Below are 23,537 nucleotides of genomic sequence, written 5' to 3' on the forward strand. Positions count from 1 at the left end.
AGACTTTCGCACCTATGAGAAACCTTACCAAAATTTCCTGATAATTGATGTCAAAATTTCGAAATTCTTCAGGCCAAGTATACTACTGTTTTTGCATGTGTTATGCAATGCGCGCGCATGTCACTAGAAATCCTGCCGCGTTTGTCGAAGCCCCTGCTGTCAGCATTGCCAGATTCTTGAAGCCCCTCGTGAGGTGATGCTGTTTGACATAGTACTTGCATCAGACGCTTCAGCTGAAATGGACTCACGTTCACTCCTAGTAGAAACCCTGCCGCGTTTGCCGAAGCCCCTAACTGTCATCATCTCCAGATTCTTGAAGCCCTTCGTGGGGCATTGCTGCTTGACATAGTACTTGCGTCAGACGCTTCAGCTGAAATGGACTCACGTTCACTCCTAGTAGAAACCCTGCCGCGTTTGCCAAAGCCCCTGGCTGTCATCATCTCCAGATTCTTGAAGCCCTTCGTGGGGCGTTGCTGCTTGACATAGTACGTGCGTCAGACGCTTCAGCTGAAATAGACTCACGTTCACTCCTAGTAGAAACCCTGCCTCGTTTGCCGAAGTCCCTAGCTGTCATCATCTCGAGATTTTTGAAGCCCCTCGTGGGAATTTGCTGCTTGACACGTGCGTCGTGTAAATCGTGACTTTGAGAGCGTCAGCTCTAAATAAAACTTTCGCTCCTAAGAAAGACCTTACCAAAGTTTCCTGATAATGATCCATGGCGTCATAATTTCGAAATTCTTCAGGCCAAGGATGGGACACTACTCCTAGTGGAAACCCTGCCTCGTTTTTTGTCATCATGTGTTATGCTGTTTGACAATGCATCAGACCCGGCACCTACTGAATAAGACTCACGTTCACTCCTAGTGGAAACCCTGCCTCGTTTGCCGAAGCCCCTAGCTGTCATCATCTCGAGATTCTTGAAGCCCCTCGTGGGGCGCTGTTGCTTGGCGCGGGCTATGCGTGCGTCCGGCGCGCCGTCGGAGAGGACGCAGAACGCTGCAACGACCAGGAGGAGTTGCATGGGGATGCTCATGTTGTCTGTGGACAAAAGAATAAGTATAAAAGTTAAATGAAGTCTAGTCATTCAGAAATTAGAAATCAGAAATATTTATTGTTTAAACTGTGTAGGTACAGGAAGTAACACTAGGTACATTTTTCAGTAAGAGTATCAACAGTTTTACCCTTTTCGGGCATACAATGTATTTGCCTTAAACTAAATTTTTACCTTATATGCTATACTAAATTTTAATTTAGGTTTACATAATTATAAAATTCTTTTAGCTTTAAATTTCTTTTCTTTTTTAGCATTAGTAAGGTAAATACGGATAAGTGTGTCATAAGGTGAAGTGTGTCTGGCATTCACATTTGACCATTTACTCATTGTCCCAGGTGCTACTCACGTTTAGTTGTACACGTATGAACTCTCAATAAACGCAGATCATTGGTTTAAATTAAACAATCCAAATTTTAAGGCCCGATACACTTTCCCTTATGATTATGACATACTTACCCGTATTGAATTGACCTTACTGCTTTTTTGTTCAATTTAAGGGCTGTTTTACCAAATTTACTAAAACTTAATCTGAATTCATTTTGTCCCAAATTAAGATGAAAATGATGATTGAAAAACAATGTGATGTTCATATTTGGTGCATAAACTGTTTGAATACCTATAACACACATTGTCTTAGTTTAATTTAACCGCATCCAAAAGACCCGAAAACAATAATTCCAATTTCCTATTATTAAAAAGGTTTAAAGGTCGTAAGATTACATTTTCTTTGCCCACCTGCTACTTCGGAACTTGTTAAGATAAAAGTTCCTAATTAGAACATGATACAGCCTAAACTTGTTGAAATATTCGTAAAAATTTATATGATGAGCCGTGTAAATTATTCTAACTTTTCCGGGCGTGTAAAGTACAACATTACGGGGCACTCAACTCAAAGTTTTATGAGATGGAACTAATGTGCGGTGCCAATGTGAGACAGCAAAGGTGGCTTTTGGATTCAAACTACATGCTTTGCTGCTGCGATTATGAAAAATCTACCTCAGACATAAATTCATTCGTGAATTTCCAAAAGGCGCAGAGCACACGAACCTGCTTAAGTTTCAGTGACACCATCACACCACACCTCGGACACTGGCGATCAAATATATTATGAAAGAGGGGCGTTGCTAACACACAAACTAAGCTCGTGTAGGTGAACGCGTACTATGCTTGTATGACTGACATAATTATGACAGGTCGACTGTTCGCATGTTGACATGCGGTAACTGTGAGGTAACCGAGATGAGGTGGGTGGCACTTTCGCACTGTTAGCAATTAAAGGAATTAAACATACCGAAATTGTGATATTGCAATGACAAGTTGCAAGATCATCACATACATCACAATTGAAAGGCGTTGGTGAATTTCTTAGCCAGTTACCTCACGCAGAAGTCAAAATCTGGGCAGCAACAACATTTCTAAGCGGTATATAGCAGCGCAGTCGGTGTTTGTTGTGCGTTGCAAATTGCTGGAATAATAAATAAATAAATATTTATAGGAGGTAGGGCATAGCGAATGATATTCCGCTTTGTGTGGTAGGGCACAGCACAGCGGATATCGTCTCGCTCGAATCTAGAGCAGAGCCCAACTGGGGTAATACCTCCGCCTTACAGAAGACCACAGCCAAATAGCACTAGACCCTACTCATAGTGTTGTGTTCCTGTCGGTGAGTAAGGCTGCCAGAGCTCAACGGGGGTGCGGTGTGCTGATGACGGGAGGACTTACGGAACTAACTTGTTCCGTTTATTGTCCTTTGAGTCGTCGGCAACCCGAACCCTCCTTAGAACTTGTACACTCCTTTTTGCTGTGTACTTAACACAGCAAAAGGGAATGTACAAGTTTCTAATGGGGTGGCAACGCGCATGTGACACTGTTTGAGTTGCAGGCGTCCATAGGTTACGGTGACCGCTTTACATCAGGCGGGCCGTATACTTGTTTGCCACCGACGTAGTATAAAAAAAAAAATATTATAGGACATTCTTACACAGATTGACTGAGGCCCACGGTATGCTCAAGAAGGCTTGTGTTGTGGGTACTCAGACAACGATATATATAATATACAAATACTAATAATATAGTCGACTGCATTATTGTAGCATGTAGTCATTCAGTAAGACAGTCATTAGCAGCAGCATTGAAGTGCGATATTAGTGCAAATTACATTGCTATTGCCATTATTATAATCTATGTATGCTCCCGTCAGGTCAGCAGTAATATTAGTGCAGTATGGATCCAAATGGTACCTTAATACCGCTAACTAGTCACCAGACACGCTCTAAATTAGTTTTTGCTGACTTACAGCACCTAATATAAAAGCATATAAATAGAGGCTAATGTGCCTGTATAATATAAGGTATCTTTATTACGATCATTATATTCAAGAGTTTAACTCTTGTCAGTGGGAGCTTATTTTCATGTACTTAGGTAAATAGGTCTTCCGAATTTTCTGGGTTAGTTTGATACGACACGACGTTGAGTTTTGTGTGATGTACGTTTTCATTAGTCTTTCTTTCAAAATTTTTGTTTCATTTCGTGATCAGATCAGGCCCCGTAGCCGAATGGCATTTCTCCGACGCCAAACGAAAGCGATACGCCGCTGGCTCTGTCGCGCCAATACGCAAGCGCGATAGAGATAGATATCTACTAGCGCTTCGTTTCGTGAGCGTTTCGTGAGCGATTGTGCCATTCGGCTTGGCCCCGTAGCCGAATGGCATTTCTCCGACGCCAAACGAAAGCGATACGCCGCTGGCTCTGTCGCGCCAATACGCAAGCGCGATTGAGATAGATATCTACTAGCGCTTCGTTTCGTGAGCGTTTCGTGAGCGATTGTGCCATTCGGCTAGCCACCCAGAACAGCCAGCGTAGTCGCAGTCAGTGTCCGATCAAATTTTTGACAATTTTTTTAGCACTTTGTAAGTAATATATAAATATCAAATGAAGTCGGTTAATTAAGTAACATTATTGTTCTTGTAATTCAGCCAGTCAAATTCATACCAGCAGACTGCCGTCCCTAATATTTTCTGTTCTAGCCCCGCCATGGCTAAAGCAAAGGGCATTTTCAGAAATTGTGACCCAATATTAGTGACAGAAGAAAAATTAACTCGATGTCAGTTTTGTGACTACAATTAATAGTAAAATTGGTCTAAAAACCAACTTTTTTCATGTTCTCAATTTAGACTATTGCTTATAGTTAATGTAATTAACACAAAAGCAATATTTTTATTGAAATTTTATGCTTAATTGTCGTCACAAAACTGATATCGAGTTAATTTTTACAATGCAACATAAAACTGGGTACAGTGCGACATTAAACTGTAGAAAGAAAATAAAATTGTACTTATAAACAGTTTCCATACAAAACTGTCTCATGTTTAAGCATTGTACGTACAATAAGATGAAAGTGGCGTCCTCATTTAATTTAATACAATTTTATGTAGACCTCCACTATAAGATTTAAAGTGCAACATTATAGGGTAGTCAAACTTTTATAGCCCGGAAGTCGGACCTAATGTAAGACCGTATAAAACCGATGTGTCGACCTAACAAGCTTCCGATTGCGGTTTATACTCCATAGACCGGTTTACGACGTTGTTTTATTGTGGACTAGTAAAACTTGCATGGTCCTATGTTTATTGCAGTCTTTTATAAAGTTAAACACCCACGCCGCATGCCCACATATTCTTAATATATTTACCAGCCTTGCCATAATATTGACTGTTACCTAATTGTAAATTTTTATTCAAATTCTTGTATTTCATTTACCTACACAAGAAAACGAGAGGTGTCGTAGAAGCCGACTGTGGGCTATGTCACTACAATAATTATTATAATTTCATTTTTTTTTCAACCCTTTAAGAGTTAGGTAGCATAGAAATCGAGATTTTCATGTGCTCTGCCTACACCTTTTAAGAATACAGACGTCAGTTTTAATGTGTATTTGTACATATATCGATACCTTTGGGTTCAATTGGCGTAAAGGACAAAATGCAGGTTTTCAGGAGAAGCAAAAAACAACTTTTTTTTTAGAAAAATGTTTATATCTTTTTTGTTTTTTGACCTATATTTGTGACGTATATAGAAAAATATGTAGATTTTTAGTATCCTTCACCTAGTGTAGCAACCGTAGTGATAAACTAAACGGTTTAGAAGTTAGATGGTTGTAAAGGACACGTCAAAATGCTATGGACGTCCTTTACACCCACGATTTTTTTGAACAATTAGAGTTGATAGGGTCGTAAATGACGTTCTTAGATGATTTTTATACAAATTCGGGGCGTAAATGTAACCGGAATGGTACAAATGGCAACTGTTTTTAGCTTAGTTTACAATTGAGAAACTTGAAAAATGTATCAAAAAGTAGTTAATATGGCATAGAATAGCCACATTAGTGTTACAGTGTATATTTATCTAAATATTTAGCAGAGACAAAGAACAAGACTATTTTATATCCAGTTTTGCAATAAAGAAACAACATTTGCTTAAAAACTATCTAGTATTTTGGAAAGTTATTATTTTAGTACTCGCCGCTGTCTCAACTCTCAATAAGTTACGCATTCAGTATTTAATTCTAGCAGGGAAACGCTTTCGTAGTTTAAGTAAATATGAAAACACTAATGGTAATCACGTAAACTTTAATCAGCAACAGTAGACTATATTAATACGACAGTAATTTTAAGTATAAAGTAGAAAGAAGTTCTAAGAATAACTAAGAGTTAAGTACCAATTTATAAACGCAAGTTAAGACGCGTATACAAACTGTGACCAACTAATAAATAATAGTAACTGTAGTCAAGACTACCTACTATGTTGATGCATATTTTTGATAATTTTAAAACAGAAGATTGTTATTTAGTCTTTAACCTGTTAAGTAAGAATAATCTTAATTATGAGTTCAATCCTAGAAATATTATAGTCAATGCTTTAAGTACCTGTGGGTACATGGCCAAGTCACCAAACGCTAACGCTCATTCGCTAGCGAAACGCACCTGTTATTGTCGCACTAAATGTTAGTATAGTCTACTGTTAAAGTTTACTGGCGGCGTAGCTGAATGGCAATCGTCGACGCCAGACGCCGACAAAAATGCAGTCTGGTTCAATACGCAAGAGCGATAAAGCTATAGCTATAGCTACGAAAAAAATATATAGCTACGAAATATTGGGTTGGTAAGAAAGTAATGAGCGATCGATTGAATTCCACATAAAATTTTTGAGATAGTTCTAGAATCTTCTATGGTCGAAAGTATATAAAGGGCGAGTCGCACAGTTTCTCGTCAGTCATTCACTAGCTGTCGCCGAGCTAATATAAGGAAGAAAATGGACGAATTAAAAGTGCATGTAAGGCATTGCTTACTATATGAATTTCAGTCTGGCCATTCAGCCGCCGTAGCAGTGCGTAATATATGTCAGCGTGTTGCTCCTGAAGTTGTGTCTGAGGCCACGGCGAAACGATAGTTCCAGCGGTTTCGTAGTGGCGACTTTTCATCATCAGATCAATTTAAGTCTGGTCGACCGGTGAAGATTGATGTAGCCAAATTAAAAACCTTAATTGAAGGAGATCCGAGGCTAACGAGTCGTATTCTTGCTACCGAGTTAGGCTGCTCTCATGTCACCATAGAAACACATTTACACGAGTTGGGAAAAAACTACAAATACAGTGTTTGGATACCGCACGAACTTGATAGAGATCAACTAAACCGCCGTGCCGATATCTGCATACAACTTCTGTCTTTTCGCCGCACATTCAACTGGTTGGACCATCTTATCACTGGAGATGAAAAATGGGTCTTATATATAAATCACACACGCAAACCTCAGTGGCTAGCTCCAAACGAAAAAGGAATAGAGGCACCAAAAACAGAGCCTCATCCGAAAAAAGTTATGCTGTCCGTTTGGTGGGATATTCATGGTTATTATTCACTGGGAACTCCTACCAAGTGGAATGACTGTTACCGCATCAGTATACTGTAATCAGCTTGAAAATTTAAACCAAAAAATCTGTCAGAATCGTCCACAGCATGCTAAAGTTTTTTTCTTACACGACAATGCTCGCCCACACATTGCAAAAGTGACTCGGCTAAAGCTATTGGAGCTAGGTTGGAAAGTGATACCTCATCCACCGTACTCTCCAGACTTGGCACCTACGGATTACGCATTGTTCAGATCGCTAAGCAATGCCTTGAATGAAAAAAAGTTCGATAATCAAACCCATCTACGACAGTACATAGCTGAGTTTTTTGAATCTAAACCTAAGAACTTCTTCGCCGATGCTATTCATTCTTTACCAGAATGATGGAGACAAGTAGTAGATAACGAAGGCCGTTATTATTTTTGATAAATGGTTAAAATAATAAATTAAATAAAAATTACAGTATTGGTTATGATTCGCTCATTACTTTTTTACCAACCCAATAGATATTATCGTGAGCGTTTGTGCATACGTTGTGGGTACGTACCCTGATTACCATAGTGTTTTTTTTAAATTACCTACATCTCGTCGCAGTATAATAATACTACGAAAGCGTTTCCCCGCTAGAATTAAAGGCTGAATGCGTAACCTACTGACTATTCAACAGCGGCGAATACTAAAAAAATAACTTTGAGCTTGTTGCCAAAGTATTAGTAGATCGTTTTTAAGCAAATATTGTTTCTTTATTACAAAACTGGATATAAAATAGTCTTGTTCTTTTTTGTTTCTAAGATAGCTTAGATAAATAATACACTGCATTAAACTAATGTCTATTCTATGCCATATTAAGTACGTTTTGACACATTTTTCCAGTTTTTAATTGTAAACTTAGCACAACATTTGTACTATTTCGGTTACAATTACGCCCCGGTTTTGTATAAAAATCATCTAAGACCGTCATTTACGACCCTATCAAATCATGGGTGTAAAGGACGTTAATAGCTTTTGACGTGTCCTTTACAACCATCTATCTTCTAAATCGTTTAGTTTATCACTACGGTTGTTACACTAGGTTAAAGATACTCGTAATCTGCATATTTTTCTTATACACGTCACAAATATAGGCCAAAAAAACAAAAAAGTGGATTTATCTTTCTCTTGGAAACCTGCATTATATGTCCTTTACGACAATTGAACCCAATGATATCGATTACAGTTGCGGATAAAATATTTTTAGTGCTGGTCGTAAAGGACGAAGAACAAAAAAACTTGTCCTTTACGCCCAACTTTACCACACTACTATAGAAAGTGATCCTTAAAAAGTAAGGGCTTAAAGGGCAATAATATATATCAAGGTGACTTACGACTATATTTTTATTTGTAGATTTCCTTTACGACACAAATAATAATTTATAATTAATGACTTGATATTTACGCCCCTTCAGAAAAGCTATTTTTGCAAGTCCATAGTAGAAAATCTTGGTCGTAAAGGCAACTTTTTAAGAGATATCGAAATTTTAACTACACAGATCGATAGCGCTTGAAATTCTGAACAAAACTGTATATATAACTCATTTTCGCCAAAATGTCCTTTACGCCAATTGAACCCAGAGGTATCGATATGTATGTAAGCAAATATTTATATATTATATATATCGTTGTCTGAGTACCCACAACACAAGCCTTCCTGAACTTACCGTGGGCCTCAGTCAATCTGTGTAAGAATGTTCTGTAATAATATTTATTTATTTCACTACGTACCCTGTCCATAGATAGGTACATAAATATAATTCTTCTTAACACGTCGACGCTTCTCGCCTCGCGAATACACGCGAGGAAGCCCTAAGCTGGAGTTAATCTAGCTATATCCGTCCGCGAGGAAATCGCATTTTGTCTCACTCCAACACTATGCATTTTTAAGTAAGCATTAAAATCTTACGGGCTTCGGAAAAGTGAGCTGGTATAAATGAAAAATACATATTTCAAACTTTGGCACTTACTTTACGTACATATTAGGTACAAACGATTTTCAGCTTATCAAAAAATTGTTTTGTAACTTTAACATAATATTACTGTTTTTCATTTATTCAGGTATATTTATTATGACGTTTTATTTTCATGATGGTTTTACCCTATGTTTTTGTGTGTTCCACTTAGCATCCTTTCGACCATATTTTTTATAATAATAACCTAACATTTCCCCCTTAATTATAGACATATTACGTGCATATTACACTTTCTTTGAAGTTATACAAAAGCTGCAAGGTTATTTAAAATAATATGTATAATTACACCACCATAATGAACCAAAAGTACCCCGGCTACAACCCACTTACGCGTGCGACAGACACGGGGAACTTGTAACAAATTTAATTATTCTATCTACCAAATAAGAATGGCCAATTCTGTACTACAAATTTACTGTATTTTTCATCTTGTTTTGACAAGAGTTTGAGTCATCATGAGCCAATCAGCGGATGTGACTATCTCCCATTCAAAGCGTGAAGAACGTGATAAATCACAACGAACAAAACTGAACCACAATACTTGATATGTTCTTTTTTTTATTAGCCTCTTTTGTGTCCCACTGCAGGGTAAAGGCCTCCCCTCGTTTTCTCCACTCGACCCTGTTGTCGGCGTTTTCCCACCATTTTGGGTAGAATGCATCCAGGTGGTCCCGCCATCTCCTTTTTGGTCTGCCTGAACCCCGGCCTGCCCCATCTATGGTGTTTCGCGGGTCCCAGTCTGTAGTCATTTTGGCCCACCTTTCCGGGTGCATGCGACAGACATGTCCAGCCCAGTCCCACTTTAGCTTTGCGGTCTTGACGCCCACATCTACAACTCCAGTTCTGGAGTATAGTTCCGTGTTTTTGGTGCGGTCAGTTCTACGAACACATAATATACTACGCTCCATCGCTCGCTGGCAAACCTTTGATATGTTCTAAATTCAAATTTCAGTAAAAAATATCTCGACTTATTAAGTGCTTCCCGCCATCCACCGAATTGTTTCTCGTGAAATGCAAGCGCAAAGTAGTCTCGCCGATATAACATTTTGATCATAACGTTTCGCGTAATTTTCTGCATAATATAATTGGCCAGAGGCCGTAGTCACGAGACAATCGTTCGCGCTTCGTATTGTATTGCTCTCTCCTAGATGCTCACGAAGAATCTATCTTGCTGTTATCATTGCTTTTGAGATGACGGGACTAGTATTCTAATGGTAGAAACTGGTTGTGAATAATTATGACCTGACTGTGTGTGATATGATCTAGTGTCAAAAGTGACCTTATGGCTCAAAAGATGTCACTATGGACACTTGGATAGTGAACGCTGATAACCACACGATTTAGGCCCATATCAAAATAAAATGAAAACAATATCAAATTGTTTAAGCCAAATCGGCTTCCGTAAAGACTTTATTTGGGGACACTCGAGGGGAAACCGAGGTAACAACTTAAAAGGTTCTCTATTATTTTATGTAATCGCCTTTACAGTCATAATTCATTATCGCTTAAGGCCCAGTAGCTTACGTTTTCTTTTTTTTATCATTATGCATAAGCGCGAGCGATAATTTTGTGTGTTTTATTTATTGATAAAAAAGTAATCAAAATCCCTCATGACAGGGATCGGAGATATATGCCTAAATCTGCCAAAACCCCGGCTAAATTTGGTCAAATACACCATTTTACCTAATACTGGATTGTCAATTGCTTTGTCTCCACTGTATCTTGCTGAGATGTGCCAATAAAGAGTATTCTATCTTCTATCTATCTTTATTTTCCTGTTTTCCGCCACTCGTCACGGCTATGTGCATGCTCTCGCCAGCCGCCACAAAATGAGGTCCAGGTCTTTCCGCCATCTCATCATTGATCTACCTCGGCCTCTGATAAATTTGTGGTGTAGTTTAATTTTATAAATGAATAACAATGCAACCCTATCCTACAGACTTCGAGGAAGATACCTAAATATAACAGTATCCAGTTACAATTTCAACAGATTAACAAAATTCGTAATGATATAGGTATTACATACATACAGAAATTAATTAAGTAACGATGCCGGTTTTCCTTTATCTTTCATATGAATTAGATGAATGTGAAATCCTTATATCATTCTCCGAATAATTTAATGCATTTTGCTCTTGCGTTTTTATTCGAAAAATTGATTAGCGTAAAAGGGAAATGGGAATCCAGACAACTGTTAATGATAAGTAATTATTAAATATTTTTGTAATCAAATAGTGAAAATAGCTTTACAATGAGTTTGACTCTGATATATTCACTTATAATCTTATTGAAAAATACAAAAAAAAAACAACATCTTTTGGTCTCAGTCTGAAGTAGGTACTATTCTTGATTAGTACAGCCGGCAGTTATGACTGCTGTTATTTAAAAAACACAAGACTTAGGAGGATAAGTCATAAGTACGAGCAAAGAGGATCGAGTATTATAGAGAGTTACTGTCAAAGTAAAATGTGTAATCACAGTGCATAGACTGCCATCTCTCGGCACGCTTAAAACTTTGGAACCTCAGTTTTGGCAATTTTGCCCATTTGTGTTAAAATGTCAAATAATATTAGCGCCATCTAGCTGAGCGTTCCCCAAAGGTGTAACCCCCATCTAGGCCACCGTACCTTTTTCTCTATGGCTTTGAGGTACGTTTTTTTCTTAGACTTAATTCGTCTATACATAGTTAAATATAGTGTAATATGTCTTTGGTACGAGAAAATAGCATACTAGTAGATTTCATTCGTCATTTCCTTTTCTAGATGCTACGAGAAACATTACAATTAATATCGTCTCCCGTTAGCGCGATAGTTATTCATGAAATAAACTATGAGAACGCATTATATCGCGTATAATGAATTCAAAATACATCCCGACGTTTCGAACACTTTCCAGCGTTCGTGGTCAACGGGTGACTGAGGAAAATTACAATGAATAGGTACGTATGTCGGAATCTCGGAATGTATTATAAATGAAGTTTTATTTCATTATAATTAATTTTCAAAAACTACACAGAATTTTATTTAAATGATAAAAATAATTCAATATTTGACGAAAGTAAGTACTACTTTCGAAGTAGGTAGTTTAGAAGTTTCAACAATAGAATAGGTACTTATCTGTTTTCCATCAACGAAACCGCACTATCAAAGCGGTAGATTGTTTCTCGCCGGGAAATTGAACAGTAATTAGATGCGAGAACTTTGTGTCGGTCAACAGTGTACGGAAATGTACAGGAATTTCTAAGTGAATTTGCCTTGCTCAAACTGTATTCGTCACCTTGGGTTTAGTATTAGTTATTTGCTTTATAGTGCAAGTTGTTTAACATATTAACTGCCAGTAGGTATGAATTTGTACGAAAATGAACACAAGGTAGGTGTATGTGTTGCTGGCAGTGAATGTGTTCACTGCACGTGCCAATATTGATATCCGAGCAAGCGAAAGATTTGAATATTGAACCGCGAGCGTAGACATTGGTTTCATCATCATCATCATCATCATATCAGCCGAAAGACGTCCACTGCTTTACATAGGCCTCCCCCAAAGAATGCCACAATGACCTGTCCTGCGCCACCCGCATCCAGCGGACTCCTGCGACCTTCACCAGGTCATCAGTCGACCTTGTGGGGGGCCTACCCTCGCTGCGCCTTCCGGTACGCGGTCGCCACTCGAGAACCTTTCCGCCCCAACGGCCATCGGTTCTACGTGCAATGTGCCCCGCCCACTGCCACTTAAGTTAGACATTGGTTTATAATGTGGAATCTTAAACACTACGAGGACGAGAGAATAGTCTTAAACATTTTTTTCAGTACAGATGGTATTTTTTTACGCACTAGTGCGAGAAGTGGTTCATTATATGTCAGGTCAAAACTTCGGAGGGCCATCTGTAGTACCTACTCAAGAACGTCGTACGATACACGTGCGAAAAGGAAAATTCGTAACTCGTGTCTTCGTAACTCCCTTCGGTCGTGTTTAAATTTATCGCCACTCGTTTCTGACTTCCTTTTTTTCGCACTTGTACTATTTCCATCGAGTAATTACGATACAAGTGCGTAAAAAAGGAAGTTCTAAACGAGTGGCGATAAATTAAAACACTCCCTTCGGTCGTGTTTTAAATCGACACGAGTTACGAATACGTGTATTGTTCGACGTTTTTAGTACAGATGGTCAAAAAGTTTCGAGGCTCATCTGTACTGAAAAACGTCGTACGATACACGCGCGAAAAGGAAATTCGTAACTCGTGTCGATTTAAAACACTCCCTAATTTATCGCCTCTCGTTTCGAACTTCCTTTTTTACGCACTTGTATCGTAATGTACTATTTTTTACTACAACGAAATGAGAAAAATATTAACTGAAACACAACAAACAACCAAATTCATCGTATGTTTTAACATTGAATGATTCAAAATCATAGACAAATGTTTATAATAGGAAGTCTTTAATTTAGATGTAATATTTACCTATACCCATCTATTAGATCGCCTAAGGTAGACTAGTTTCAGGATGCCCCAGATACAAGTACAGTGCTCCTGTATTCCCTGCTCCTGTCAACCTGTCTCGAACTAACATCACGTCACTCACACACATGTTAGACTCCATTTGGTTCTATAAAGTCATAAAGACCTTGGATTTTTTATGACAATAAACCTTTTCAACATTTATGATTGGGAATTTCAACACTGAATTAACAGAATATGACATTAGTAGCTTTATGTTGAAATTCTCGTGTGATTGCAATATTATTATAATTATTATAATTTTTGTCCAATATTTGTTTAACGTGACATTAACATATTTCGAATAGGGGCATTTTAAAGTCAATAGGGATTAAAAAAACCGGCCAAGAGCGTGTCGGGCCACGCTCAGTGTAGGGTTCCGTAGTTTTTCGAATTTTTCTCAAAAACTACTGAACCTATCAAGTTCAAAACAATTTTCCTAAAAAGTCTTTATAAAGTTCTACTTTTGTGATTTTTTTCATATTTTTTAAACATATGGTTCAAAAGCAGAGGGAACACTTTTTTTCCTTTAGGAGCGATTATTTCCGAAAATATTAATATTATCAAAAACGATCTTAGAAAACCCTTATTCATTTCTTAATACCTATCCAACAATACATCACACGTGGGTTGGAAAAAAAAAAATATCAACTTTACATGTAGGGGGTACCCTAATAAAACATTTTTTTCCATTTTTTATTTTTGCAATTTGTTGGCGTGATCGATATACATATTTCAAATTTCAGCTTTCTAGTGCTAACGGTTACTGAGATTAACCGCGGACGGACGGACGGACGGACGGACAGACAGACATGGCGAAACTATAAGGGTTCCTAGTCGACTACGGAACCCTAAAAAGAACTGCATTTTGGGTTTTTAAACAGCACGCAAACTAGAGCCTAACTTAGACACTACCTAATGTTTTAAATAAAACAAAATGATCAATTTAATGTTCATGGTTTTTCTATATATGTACCTGTACCTACTTACTCATACGTTATCTCTGACAGATTATAAATGTATCAAAAATTAATTTGATTTAATTTGGTTCCCTAAAACTTTTAACCAAGTTTAACCTTATACAGTATTGTATAAAAGAATAGTAAAGCTCCCAACATTCCTACACTTTTTCGTGTTTTGATACATTTGAATACAGGGGGGTTACCATGACGTGCTAAAGCCGTTCAGTTTAGATTGAGAGAGAGGGACGGAGCTATGTAACTGCTATAGCTGTGTCCCTTTCTCTCAACTTAAACTGAACGTCTTTAGTACGTCATGGTAACCCAACAGGTCATGTTGTTCTTCATTGACATGCCACGACTAGAACCGCTTCTATTGTTCTTGGATTTTTTAAGGAATATTTTTAGCTTTGGCTGTATGCGACGTACGCCGAACCTGGGTATAGATGATGCGAAAAGATTTGCCTTCGTATTCTTACGGAAACGTACGAACGTGTCATGCTATTTCAGTCAGTCTCAGTACAAGATGTACTGACATTGACTGAACTAGCATGACAAATACGAACGTTTTCGTACTACATCTGTAGCGAGGGTAAAAAAGTTACCAGAAGCGTGGTATCACATAAATAATGGGTTATTTTTTTAACCTTTTACTTATATCAAAACAGTTTATCTAAATATACAGCGTGGAATTTGAAGACGGACCTTTCGGGAAATGAGATAGAGTAGCCTTAGGTGAGCCTTAGCATAACAATTTTCCCTGGAAACATACACACTTTTATAAGCCACTAGGTTTCAGTTCTTATGAAAAAATCGTAGTGACATTAAGTGACGTTAGCCTCTCGCCTTTTTTAACATATCCCATAGTTTTAAACGAAGAAAGAGCTGCAATGCATCAATTTACTACTACAAAAACATTGCATTTCACACATATATTTGTATTTCAATTTGCAAATTCATTTAATTTGTTTAATTGTGGTTAGTGCAACACCTGAAATATGATTTGCATTTTCACTATTTGTGTATGGTAATATCAATACCACAAACGCCATTCATAATTTATAAGTAATTTTACCATAATATTAAAGTAAATAAAGCGAAATACCTACTTACAATTAAATTTCGTTCAACAAATGCATGGTATTTACGAGTAACAACCTACTAGGTATTTAAACATTTATTTTTACATTTACATATAAATTACATATAGATTCTATTATACTATTTTATATGTACAAGTGTACATAATTATACCGAGTTGGCCCTGTAGCAAAAAAATAAACTGTAGGCTATACTCCTTATACTGACCAACATTTAATTTTGTTCAGCTACTTTTAAAAATAACTCATTATTACCTATTCTGATTTTTATCACCCTTGAAAGTTGCGAATTCTGTTAAGTCTAACGCCGTGGCTTGCGTGGGCGACGGTCGCGTGATGGTCGCGCGACGGCGATGCGACGCATACGAAATCAAACCTTATCGATATGGAAGTATGAGACGCGACGGCGACCGTCGCCCACGCAAGACACGGCGTAACTAAAGCGTGACAGACAACAATAATGGCGTACATTGAAGTTAATATTTATTTTGTATGGAAAATTAAAAATTAAAGACTTCATAATTTTTATAATTTGCTGAACAAATGTTGGTCAGTTTAAGGAGTATAGCCTACAGTTTAATTTTTTTGCTTTTGTTACAGGGCTCATCCTGTATACACACTGAACGTTGCCATCAGTAAACCGTAATTATAATAACTAAAATCTTAGAAACTTGAGAATTTCTAAAAGTTGCTCATTTTAACGAGTCATGAAACTTTAAACTATTGTTGTCATTATGCAATGAATAACATAACTACATAAATAAAGAGCCTGGTAAAGCAACTTCTTGCCTTAAATCTGGTAGAAATTAAGATCACAATTCCTAGCAAAACTGAATAAACAGTATTTTATGCAACCCTTGTTTTAAATGTCAAAAAGACCGAGTCGCGTGGGTAACATTGAGGCGAACATATTTTTTGATCCATGTGAACAAGTTATTACTACTATAATCTAAAATTTAATTAAAGCAGTGTTCCTATTTCTGATTCAGTTTACGATAGGAACGTCTATAAACTGAAATACTGTTTTATTTATACCGGAGATTATATAATACGAATTGAGCTGCCCTATTACGAGTATGTACTGATGACAGCTGCAATTGATACACGTTAATAGTATTCGACTTTTAAAATTACTGTTTGGACGCACGAAGCGATTTGTTTCTTCTTTTCTTATGCGCGCTGCTAAGGAGTGGAACTCCTTCAAAATCTTCAAATAAAGGGATAACAGGCATCTTCTGGGCGAGCTCACTCCATCGTAGGACACCTCTTTGCCTTTTGTCTGTTGCCAAGAGTAAGCCCATTTATAATAATAATAAAAAAAATATTAAGGTGCCATAAAATAGCCCCATCTCAGCATATTGCGGGCGACTTCAACAGAACTTGATCTTCCGATGAGACCACTGAGTGACAAAAATCACGGAAGGCAACGAGACTGTATTTCTTTTATTAAAAATGTCATCCATCTTGTTCTATTTTTAAACTGATGCTACACAATAGAGCCACTCGCCTGCGAGTGTAAAAGATGTATTGCAAGCTAGAAACCCGACAAAATATCACAAAAATATCCGCGGTAATATACGTAAGAGATATTCTTGTGAATAAAAGCGTTTCAATTTGGATTTTCACTTTGGATGTAAATGTTTGCAGGTATAAAATAGCGAGGGAGCATTCAGCAACACAAAATAGAATAGAGTTGAATTTTAACTTCTGATTAGCAGAAACGTCTGCAATCGATGCCGTTAAGAATAAATTTAAAAGTGGAAAATGTCTGCCTTGGGTGAGACTTGAACTCACGGCCTCTGGATCGATACTCCAGCGCTCTGCCAACTGAGCCACCAAGACTTCAACCAAGCCAGCGAAATTTTCCACTACTAAGGTCAATGGGACCCGTAGCGACATCTACCGTAAGAGTGTTAAACTTCTTAAACGGCAACCGGAGTTCCAAGTCATATTGGAAATTCACCAGTTACGATGCGCTAACCATGCTGAATTTTAACTTCTGATTAGCAGAAACGTCTGCAATCGATGCCGTTAGGCTTAGAATAAATTTAAAAGTGGAAAATGTCTGCCTTGGGTGAGACTTGAACTCACGGCCTCTGGATCGATACTCCAGCGCTCTGCCAACTGAGCCACCAAGACTTCAACCAAGCCAGCGAAATTTTCCACTACTAAGGTCAATGGGACCCGTAGCGACATCTACCGTAAGAGTTTAAGAAGTTTAACACTCTTACGGTAGATGTCGCTACGGGTCCCATTGACCTTAGTAGTGGAAAATTTCGCTGGCTTGGTTGAAGTCTTGGTGGCTCAGTTGGCAGAGCGCTGGAGTATCGATCCAGAGGCCGTGAGTTCAAGTCACTTTTAAATTTATTCTAAGCCTAACGGCATCGATTGCAGACGTTTCTGCTAATCAGAAGTTAAAATTCAGCATGGTTAGCGCATCGTAACTGGTGAATTTCCAATATGACTTGGAACTCCGGTTGCCGTTTAAGAAGTTTAACACTCTTACGGTAGATGTCGCTACGGGTCCCATTGACCTTAGTAGTGGAAAATTTCGCTGGCTTGGTTGAAGTCTTGGTGGCTCAGTTGGCAGAGCGCTGGAGTATCGATCCAGAGGCCATGAGTTCAAGTCTCACCCAAGGCAGACATTTTCCACTTTTAAATTTAGAATAGAGTTGGTTTAACAGTGCTTCACACTTCAAAAATACCACCATCAGCCTAAGTGTATCATAATCTATCACCATTTTCGTTTCTGAATCAGCCCTCAGTGTTTTTATTGTGTGACTATTGTACTTTTTATAACTATAGACAATGCTATTGTGTCTACACGTGGCATATTTTGTAATATTTGTATTTTATTCATAGATTAACTCGAAAAGCTCCACAGGTATAGAAAGTTGTATAAAACAAAACAAACGATTAAATAGCTTTTAATCCAGGACTTAACCTTTTCGAACATGAATATTGATGGCCTATAGGGCATTACAAACTAAATTACTTACATAAGGTTTTATTGGCAATTTTGAATTTATTCCGAATCCTGTAGGGTACTGCGTAGCCGTATGCATAAAATAAAAGAGAAATGGTTGTACCACCGGCTTTATAACATTCCTATAATAATCTTATCATCATAAATTAAATTATACTGAATGCAGTAATAAAATAACAAAACCCATATCGAAGAGGAATTGTGCGAAAATCGATCTCTGGACAACATTGAATTTAACCAACTCACCTACCGATTTAAAAAAACATTGTTACCATTTTTTTTTGCTTTGAAGACTGTAGAATAGAATAGAATAGAAATCATTTATTCGTGACAAGTAGTACATTGTACATACATTGTACATTGGTTGTTTTTTTTAACGAATATTGCCGTTAATTATGTTTTACATAACTTTGATTCAAATCTTTTAACTTAATTAAATTGGCACGTACAATATGGTCTCGTAAGTAGGTAGGTAATTAAAATAAGTACATTTTCAAATAGCTCGGTGTAAATCTTTGAATTTTATTTTAAATTATATGAACAACTAATATCTCGTTTAAGAATCGTATTTAATATATTTCTGAAATTGCCTATCCTTACATTATAATATATAATTAATTTGAAAAACGGTTTTTGGAGCGAGAAAATATTATATTATATTGTGTAGTGGAACTCAACACTTATTTTATCAATTTATATTATACTTGTCTAATGTCTACTCACTTTGTGTTTGTACATATTGTCATATTTGAGATTGAAGGTTGTAATTATACCTACGTTTTAGTAATTATTGAGCAGTAACTTACTTTCTGTACATAGGGATTTATCTATTTTGTGTTGTGTTTGTTTCGCTCTCAGTTGCTCAAAGTTGACTGCAAAAAATAGGTCTGCCTTTGTAAATGTTATATTTTGTTTATACGACGAGTAATATTTGTAATTTATTTCCTTATAAACATAAGTTACGTGTAAACAATATTTATAGTACGTAGTATAAATAGTGTTTACAAATTCAAACCCACGTAATTCAACCATAACAGAAGAACCAATTTGAATCTAACTAGATACTTTTTAATAAACAAAATAAAAACGACGCGGAAAATTCTGATCCGAGTTTCTTCCTGGCGAAGAGTTAATCGGATCACATAAAGCTTTTCCTGTACGTGTATCGAAATAACCAGGCCAATTCGAAAGTACACTGAAATCAGAATGGTATTTGAATCATGATATTTAGAATGGAATAGAATAGAGGGCATTTATTTAACGCCACAACATACGGTCTTGCCAAAAAGAGTAGAAATTCAAATGTGGCATTTTGGTTTGTAAGGAATGACACTACAATGTTACAACTTTTTAGTTCCTATTATTTTTGGCCAGGCTGTAGTATAATAAGAAGAAAATTCTAAAGAAATCCTAAAGTATTTGACAACATCAAAAACTCCTTGTAGTAAATAGCACAGCACAGTTAGATGACATTAAGGGCCACTTGCACCATCCGTTAAACTCAAGGTTAGTGGGCTGTCAACTGTCAAATTCCATATAAAATGGTGGGTTAACCTCGCGTAAACCCTCTATTTTCGGTGGTGCAAGTGACCCTAGGATATTTAGGCTTTATATAAGCCTGACCGAGCGATTGTTTCACTTTTCAATTCCAGATTTTGAACCCAGTAAGATATTTTTCCCCTAACTAGCTCGGAAACACGTGTTTTGTCCTTTAATACCAGCGGGTAAAAACGCATTTTATCCACTAGTGGGTAAAGTAATTTGACCTTGAATAAAGTCAAAATACCTGCTTTAAAATTGATAAAAGCAGGTGAATCTAGTAATAAAGATGATTTACCGTCTGTGGAAGTACTGGAAGCAGTGATAAACGCATTTTTTGCGTTGTAGTTTCCTCGCTATAGTGAGGGGAAAAGTTTTGTGTTACACTCGGAAACACGTGTTTTGTCCTTCAATACCAGCGGGTAAAAACGCATTTTATCCACTAGTGGGTAAAGTAATTTGACCTTGAATAAAGTCAAATTAACTGCTCTAGTAAAGATGATTTACCACCTGTGGAAAAACAGTGATAAACGCAAGTTCAGGATTCTATTCTCGAACTCGCAAGTTCGCTCGAACCACTCGCTTCGCTCGTGGTTCAACTATAGAATCCTTTCACTTGCTCGTTTTTCAATTCCACACTCGGCGTTAAAATACAACTTTGCCCCCTTGTATAAAAAATAACTATTATCACCATCGTTTGTCAGACGTAGAATAATATAGTAAAGACATAGAAAAAAATTATTTAACATCACATTTCAACATGCAATGTTAAAAATTAAATAATACTAAAACAAACAGCGTGATATTAAAAAGAAGCACGACAAATATTTTACGTGACATAATAGAGTTTTTGATAAATGGTGCTACTTGGAATTAATTGCACAAAACTTAGGTAAATACTATTTATTTGTGAAATATGTACAACTTGTATTTACTTTTCAACTTTTAAGTGGAATGATATAAATCATGTATACAAACAACACTCGCACAATGTGCACTACGTTACAATCAATACAACGAACATATTTTATTATAATAATTATTGTCTTCGGTTACCGCGATAGTTACTCATGAAATAAAACTATGGAAACGAACATTATTCATTAATATTTCTTGTATATTCATTATACGCGCGATATAATCCGTTTCCATTGTTTTATTTAATATTTTATTATGTCTGTAACTATATGACCCACTTTGAATACACACTAAATCGAAATCGAAATTTTATGACAATTTAGGTTTTTTAAAATGGCACAAAGTTCACTTATATGTATACTTGGCCAGCATCTTTGATACAATACCTTAAGGGCCTATTTTAGACGTAATATGGCTTTTAAGTTTACGCTTAGTCTTAGTTTTTATATGTAAATTTGTTCATACATGCAATACCTATAAGTATTTGATTTTTCCTCTCACTTTTTTACATAAATTCAGCAGTTTTTTAACCTTTAGGTACTTGTCTATGTCACGTAACCTACGCGTGTCCGACGTGAAAACAACAGGGTGCCCATTCCACATTCCAGCTCGCAATCATTAAATTCTCGGAAAAAATCTGTAGCTGCGAAGAATGCACCTATCGGACAAAAGTTGCTGAAAAAGGTAATACGACCTTTTCGATTCGTTTTGATCCCAAATACTTCATATATCCCTTTCTGAGAATAAAACTATTTATTAAAGTCAGCGAAATCTTAATATGTCGCCTTGAAGAAGTCGTGATGTATGGGTCTAATATAAAAATGATTAATAAAAAGTATGATTTCACGATCACACCTGATGGTAAGTGATGAAACAGCATGAATATATTTACTCTTGCTTTAAAGAGACCTGGATTGTACTCGTGCGGAAACACAGACTTAGGCAGGGCATTCCACTCCTTGGCTTGGATTTCAAACAAAACAGCAAAATATAGCGACTATGTGCATACATCGTTCGGTCTCAGAAGTCAAAACTGGGGGGTTACCATGACGTACTAAAGACGTTCAGTTTAGGTTGAGAGAAAGGGACACAGCTATGGCAGTTACATAGCTCCGTCCCTCTCTCTCAGCCTAAACTGAACGGCTTTAGCACGTCATGGTAACCCCCCCTGTACATGTTCTATCTACCAAAATCACACTGTTACAAAATTCCGTGCCAAAGTTCTTTAAAATTCTAATTATCGATTTTAAACTACTCGGATATAGACATCAATACGGATACAATGACTAATAAGGTATTACAGACATTATTTATTAAGAGATTAATAAATAAATAAATAATAAATATTTTAGGACACTCTTACACAGATCGACTGAGTCCTACGGTAAGCTCAAGAAGGCTTGTGTTGCAGGTACTCAGACAACGATATATATAATATACAAATAAATACATAGAAAACATCCATGACTTAGGAACAAATATCTGTGCTCATCACACAAATAAATGCCGTTACCGAGATTCGAACCCGGGACCGCGGCGTAGCAGGCAGGGTCACTACGCACTAGGGCAAACCGGTCGGTCGTCAAAAATTCAGATTAATTTAGCAGGTATCTCTATTTTTTGCCGTTTTCGCCGTGCTTGCGTGCGTGTTTTTAGTGCGTAAAGAAGTGGCGTTGATTGACACAAATTATACATTATGCTAGCAATGGCTATTGAAACCAATTTCACTTTATAAGATTTAATATAGATAGTCCACAAAAAAATCAGGACGAGTCATACAGCTAGCGAATAAAACAACACAAATCTTTCTTTTCATATCAACTGTGTCAAATCAGAAGCCTGGCATATACACTAACCACAAGATAATGGACGGTTAACATTGTGAACCCGCCCGGCCTAGCCGAAACGACAATTGTTGACTCTAGACGCCGATCAAAACGCAGTCTGGTTCTGTCGCACCTGCAGGGTTAGCACATGATTGCCGCGAGAGTATGTCACCGCCAGACAGACCTGTCCTTATGTCATTAATACAGTTAGAAGAAGACGTGTCATCTATCTCGCGGCCATCGTGTGCTAGGCCTGCTGTAGGCGACGGAACTACCAACCTCCGTGCTGCGCGCGTGCTGGCAGCCTGGCCACTGCGGATGCCGCTGCCAGCGCGCGTCTTTTTCTCTGTCAGTTCTGTTCTGTCATGTAAGTGAGCGAAAGTGGTTTATTTTGTGTACTTTTTGTAAACAATACGTGTAAATAGCCTTTATTTGTATATATTTTGACGACCGGTCTGGCTCAGTTGGTAGTGACCATGCCTGCTAAGCCGCGGTCCTGGGTTCGAATCCCGGTAAGGGCATTTATTTGTGTGATGAGCACAGATATTTGTTTCTGAGTCATGGATGTTTTCTATGTATAATAAGTATGTATTTTCTATCTATATAAGTATGTATATCGTCGCCTAGCACCCAATGTACAAGCTTTGCTTAGTTTGGGGCTAAGTTGATCTGTGTAAGGTGTCGCCAATATTTTTTTTTTATTCCTGTGCTTTTTCCTTGTGTGTCCTTTCCTGTACATATAAAGTTTTTAG

General features: G+C 37.3%; 1 protein-coding gene across 1 annotated transcript in view; it reads right to left on the bottom strand.

Moving 5' to 3' along the window:
* LOC125231748 (allatotropin-like) overlaps positions 1-23,537 on the bottom strand; it is a 128,727-nt gene that overhangs the window by 31,669 nt on the left and 73,521 nt on the right. Inside the window, exon 2 of the mRNA XM_048137314.1 lies at positions 853-1,038. Coding sequence (XP_047993271.1) covers positions 853-1,033 — 181 coding nt within the window. The 5' untranslated portion in view covers positions 1,034-1,038. The remainder of the gene's footprint in view (positions 1-852; positions 1,039-23,537) is intronic.

Source organism: Leguminivora glycinivorella, chromosome 12, assembly GCF_023078275.1.
Source record: "Leguminivora glycinivorella isolate SPB_JAAS2020 chromosome 12, LegGlyc_1.1, whole genome shotgun sequence".
Classification (NCBI taxonomy): Eukaryota; Metazoa; Arthropoda; class Insecta; order Lepidoptera; family Tortricidae; genus Leguminivora; species Leguminivora glycinivorella.